General features: G+C 37.7%; 2 protein-coding genes across 3 annotated transcripts; one reads left to right on the top strand and one right to left on the bottom strand.

Moving 5' to 3' along the window:
• LOC140966806 (protein KINESIN LIGHT CHAIN-RELATED 2-like) lies at positions 1 to 2,889 on the top strand. Of its 2 annotated transcripts, XM_073427068.1 has the most exons (3): positions 1 to 70; positions 404 to 2,365; positions 2,475 to 2,889. In XM_073427068.1, exons 2-3 carry the CDS (start codon positions 411 to 413, stop codon positions 2,686 to 2,688), a joined length of 2,169 nt encoding a protein of 722 aa, XP_073283169.1. In that variant the 5' UTR covers positions 1 to 70; positions 404 to 410; the 3' UTR covers positions 2,689 to 2,889. The 2 variants fall into 2 exon arrangements, with proteins under 2 accessions (XP_073283169.1, XP_073283170.1); XM_073427069.1 differs by lacking the exon at positions 2,475 to 2,889 and having other exon boundaries at positions 404 to 2,369.
• Positions 2,890 to 3,646: 757 nt separating this feature from the next.
• LOC140966807 (carbonic anhydrase, chloroplastic-like) lies at positions 3,647 to 4,870 on the bottom strand. The gene is made up of 5 exons (XM_073427070.1): positions 4,711 to 4,870; positions 4,574 to 4,627; positions 4,310 to 4,395; positions 4,082 to 4,187; positions 3,647 to 3,960 (listed from the first exon to the last, which is right to left on the bottom strand). The coding sequence occupies exons 1-5, from the start codon at positions 4,861 to 4,863 to the stop codon at positions 3,796 to 3,798; spliced, it is 564 nt and encodes a 187-aa protein (XP_073283171.1). The 5' UTR covers positions 4,864 to 4,870; the 3' UTR covers positions 3,647 to 3,795.
• Positions 4,871 to 4,990: the final 120 nt, after the last annotated feature.

Below are 4,990 nucleotides of genomic sequence, written 5' to 3'. Positions count from 1 at the left end.
TATTAATTAATAAACGAACAATTGTACCTTAACATATGAATGATCTCTCTGTGCATGAGTGAGTAATAAGGTATTTTCATGCTATTCTGTGATTTTATTTATTTATTTATTTATACGTTTTATTCAATGATTTGCATTTTGTGGTTTTTGAATTTATGGGTATTTCGTTGGAGTAAATATTACGTTGACTGCCGTTTTATGTTGTGAATTTTTGTCCTGGAAAGAAATTTATGATTACTGTTTCTTTGCCTGTTGCCTTTCCTGCAGTGTATATTCTAGTTATGCTTAAAATTTTACATGCAATTTTTTTTAAAAAAGACTGTAATATTCATGCCAGACGTTTGTTTCCTAATTGTGAGGAATCTGTGAGGTTTGCATTGATTCTTAAATGTTATGTTAACAGTGTTAAAATGCCTGACTTGGTGGTGGATGGATCCAACGGTGACAACTCTGGGAACAAACCGGAACCACATTATGTGCAGGACAGAGAATTTTTTGATGAATTGTCCCCGAAGAGTCCCTTAAGCACACATGGACTGCCCTTGAGTGCTCTAAGCTCCGATAGTGAATCCCTCGACCTGATCCTAGATGGCGTTGTGAACACCTCTATCGAGCAACTGTATCTCAACGTCTGCGAGATGCAAAGCTCGGACTACTCGCCATCAAGGCTTAGTTATTTGTCGTATGGTGAAGAGTCGCGGATAGATTCAGAACTACTGTACCTTGCTGGAGGAGATTATTGTGCTTCAACGGGGATGAAACAGGATGTTGTGACATGGGAAAATGGAGGAGATACTACTCCTGAGGAGGGTAAAGGTTTAAAAGATGAAGATTTTGGAAATACGAAAGGGTTGCAATTGAGTTCTGCGGGTTCTATACAGGATAGTTTTATGAGCAGGGCTTTTGGCGGTAGGCCTCCAAATGGAAAGAAAGGTGTCAAGGCTTTAAGAAAGTTGGATACAGTTACCTCCATGAAAAACGAGGAAAGCCTGCCCTTTGTAGGGGCGAAATGGCGAATTAGAGGCGAGGACCATGGCGATCAAGCGGCATATCTTGGGCCATATTTACTCAAACAGGCTAGGGACATGATAGTTTTGGGGGATAATACTCAAAGGGCTCTCGAATTATCTCTTCGAGCAATGAAGTCATTTGAGATTTCGGTAGGTTCCAAGCCTAGTTTAGATTTTGTCATGTGTCTACATGTTGTGGCTGCATTGTACTGCAGGCTGGGGAGGCACACCGAGGCTGTTCCCATTCTTGAGCGGTCTATTGAAATTCCAGTAATGGACTCAGGGATGGATCACGCACTCGCGAAATTTTCAGGATGTATGCAGTTGGGCGATACATATGCAATTCTCGGACAGATTGAGAATTCTATACTGTTTTACACAGCAGGTCTGGAGATCCAGAGACAGGTTCTTGGAGAAAAAGACCCTCGATTTGGCGAGACTTTGAGGTATTTGGCTGAGTCCAATGTTCAAGCGATGCAATTTGATGAGGCTGAAAAGCTATGTTTAATGGCACTTGATATTCATAAAGAGAATGGCACGCCAGCTTCGGTAGAGGAAGCAGCAGACAGGAGACTATTGGGGCTTATTTGTGATGTGAAGGGAGATTATGAAGGTGCACTCGAGCATTATGTTCTAGCAAGTATGGCCGTGGCTGCTCATGGCCACCACGCTGATGTGGCTGCAATAGACTGCAACATTGGGGATTCGTACCTGTCTTTGGCTCGCTACAATGAGGCTATTTTTGCTTATCAGAAAGCTCTAAAAATTTTGAAGTCGATCAAAGGAGAAAACCATTCGTCGGTTGCTTCAGTCTTCATTCGTCTGGCTGGTTTATACAACAAGATAGGGAAGTTAAATGAATCCAAATCTAACTGCAAAAGAGCTCTTCAAATTTATGCTAAGCCAAAACCTGGCAGTGCTCCCGAAGAAATAGCCAGTGGTTTAGTTGATATTTCTGCTATATACGAATCGATGAATGAACCAAACCGTGCACTCCAGTTGCTACAGAAGGCTATAAAAGTATATGGAAATGCACCGGGGAGGCAATGCATGGTTGCAGGAATCGAAGCTCAGATGGGGGTCTTGTACTATATCCTAGGGAGTTTTTCTGAGTCTTACGCCTCATTGAAGAGTGCCATTCTAAAATTTCGTGCAACGGGAGAGAAGAAATCTGCCTTTTTTGGTGTTGCTTTAAATCAAATGGGGCTTGCTTGTGTGCGACTTTATTTGATAAACGAGGCGGCTGATTCGTTTGAAGAGGCTAGGAGCATTCTTGAGGCTGAAGCTGGACCAGATCATGCTGATACTTTAGGAGTTTACAGCAACCTTGCTGGCACATATGATGCAATGGGGAGGTAAGATACTCATAAACTACAATTTATAAGAATTTTCTTGCCTAATAATTGATTAATTTGAGATATGAAGTTAAATGTTCTCAAATGGTTTTGTTTTTGATTCACACAGGGTCAGCGATGCTATTGAAATCTTGGAATATGTGGTTGAAATGAGAGAAGAGAAGCTTGGGACGGCTAATCCCGACGTAGAAGACGAGAAGCGGAGACTGGCCGAGTTGTTAAAAGAAGCTGGTATGGTGAGAACCAGAAAATCAAGATCACTTGAAGCTTTACTTGTCAATAATTCCTACAATATCAGAAATTATGACATTGACGTGTCATGAAATTATTTATATGGTTGATTTTTGGTTTTTGATTACCTTTCATTTGTTTGTCGACTGGCATTGTGGTTTACAATAAAGCCAGATCATCAATAAATGAGATGTGCGGTTTGGTTTGTAATCTTTTTGGCTTTGAAATGTAAGTAGTTCTTTTTTCATATCTTCAGGTCTAATGAAACAATGGTGGGATTTCATTTTCTTTTATTGTTGCAACTTTCTAGTTATTTTCCTCGAACACACGAAACCAAATTTATTTCCACTCTTCATTCTATGATTTGACATAGGACTTGTAATAAAAGCAAGTAAGTGTATGTACGCCCGCAACTAGACTTACCGCACTTGGATATTGGGATTTATATATTTTTTTATAAAAAAACATATACACACACATTTATATTTTTCAAGGATAAAGTCCAAGAATTGAAATGAAAAGTAAGGAGACCCAAATTTTATAGCCCAATGTCCTGATCTCCAAAGGCTAATTAACTGAGCCTAAGGCAACCCTTCATCCTCCAGTTGGACCTCAAGAATTAAGTCTTGATAAAGGCAAAGGCCCATGTCTGGGACACAGAGCCAACGAATACCCATCAAGGCTTTACTATGTCTGGTTGCGTTTGTCCGATTTATTTTTATTTTTAAGATGAATGTTTATGTTATTCTTCGATATTACTAAGTAAATATTTAATATCAAGTTTTGCTATTTTTTTTTAAAAAAAAATTACGAGTTGAGTAGATATCTTTTGAGAAGATATCACGGATATTGATTCGTGATACGGACCAACTATGTTTATATTTATAATAAAAAATAATACTTTTGCATAAAAAAATAAAACTTTTTTATGAGTTACTCAAATCGAAGACTCGTCTCACAAAATATATTCATAAAATTTTCTCACAAAAATTTTTGTGTTGTGAGTTACGTGGAAGTATGATCGATAACTAAATTAGAAAAGGAGAACACTTGTGTAAAAAGTAAAAACCTCCAAGAAATTAAAAAGGAGTACAATAATGAAGCTTAATTGTCATAATTTTAGGACAAAAGAAAAGAAATACATGCAGCTAGCTAGCATGTATTAATAATAGTTGGATCCAAAAGAAGGGGTTTGAAGTTCAAACAGAAAGAGATGGTGAAAGGCTAAAGTCAAGTCCCCAGAGCTCAAAAGTTCCATTAATGAAGTCATAGTAACCACCCTTGAGTGCCAATGTCTTATTCACCAAACCATCTCTCACAAATGGATATGACAGAAGATTTCCAAGTGATACATTCACTGCCTCCTGCATTATTAATTATTATCGAATATTCTTATTTTCTTCTCAAATTCATTCAAATTGAGTGTGTCTGTGTCTGTGTCTGTGTCTGTGTCTGTGTCTGTGTGTGTGTGAATAAATATGGAACCTTTTCACATAAGACGCATTGATCTCCAAAAGGTTTTTCCCCACACTGAGCTATCACCTTCTTCTTCGCAGGTAAACAAATTTTCACCCAGTCTTCTATGAAATCACTGAATATAATAATAATAATACACACACGATCAATATTTTAATATTATGATATTTTATACAGTAATATTGATCCGATATTGCAATTTTTCCTAAAGTAAACGACTTGATTAATAATCATTACGTGTTAGAAGATCCATCGAGCGCAAAAGACATGAGCCCCTTGATTCCTCCACAGGCACTGTGCCCAATCACTACTATTTCTTTAACCTATCAAAAGAAATTATTAACTTTTCTGAATTAATTAAATACTACTTTTTGGATCATATATAATTTAAGTTTTGAGACGAGATCTCGTGATCGAGACTCGACTGTGACAATGTCCTTATTCGACTCAAAAGAATTTAATATAAAGTTGTGAATTTTAGGTGTGGTCAAATTTTATTACCTTGAGGTGCAGCACAGCGTACTCAATCGCAGACCCAACTCCGGCGTACCTGGTCTGTTTTCAATCATACAATTAATTTTTTTAGAAACTATTAAGGGAAAAAGTTATAGGTCTGTTTCCAAATATAATAATTCAACCTTATCGTATGGAGGCACCATGTTGGCAATATTCCTGACCACGAATGCGTCCCCGGGTTGGAAGTTCAGCACGTGCGATGGACACACGCGTGAGTCCGAGCATGCAAATACCATAAACTGTACTCGTTCAAATGTGGGAGAATTATCGAGCATCAATAATAACCCAACTCAGATTCTTTAAATAAAATTTAAAATAGCATCACATCTTTTATCAACATTTAGTCGCTCTTTCAACTTGGATAATTATTTCTCCGCAACAAAAATTTAGTTGGATTGATAA

The sequence above is a fragment of the Primulina huaijiensis genome, unplaced genomic scaffold (assembly GCF_012295235.1).
Source record: "Primulina huaijiensis isolate GDHJ02 unplaced genomic scaffold, ASM1229523v2 scaffold208036, whole genome shotgun sequence".
In the NCBI taxonomy this organism is placed as follows: Eukaryota; Viridiplantae; Streptophyta; class Magnoliopsida; order Lamiales; family Gesneriaceae; genus Primulina; species Primulina huaijiensis.
This window is presented reverse-complemented; position numbering and strand designations above follow the sequence as displayed.

Excerpts from the sequence above, each read along its gene's own strand:
- LOC140966806 (XM_073427068.1), top strand. The coding sequence starts at position 411 with ATGCCTGACTTGGTGGTGGATGGATCCAACGGTGACAACTCTGGGAAC. Across the intron at positions 2,366-2,474 it reads ACATATGATGCAATGGGGAG|GGTCAGCGATGCTATTGAAA; the intron begins GTAAGATACTCA and ends TGATTCACACAG.
- LOC140966807 (XM_073427070.1), bottom strand. The coding sequence starts at position 4,863 with ATGCTCGATAATTCTCCCACATTTGAACGAGTACAGTTTATGGTATTT. Across the intron at positions 4,188-4,309 it reads CTCGATGGATCTTCTAACAC|TGATTTCATAGAAGACTGGG; the intron begins GTAATGATTATT and ends TATTATATTCAG. Across the intron at positions 3,961-4,081 it reads AATGCGTCTTATGTGAAAAG|GAGGCAGTGAATGTATCACT; the intron begins GTTCCATATTTA and ends TTAATAATGCAG.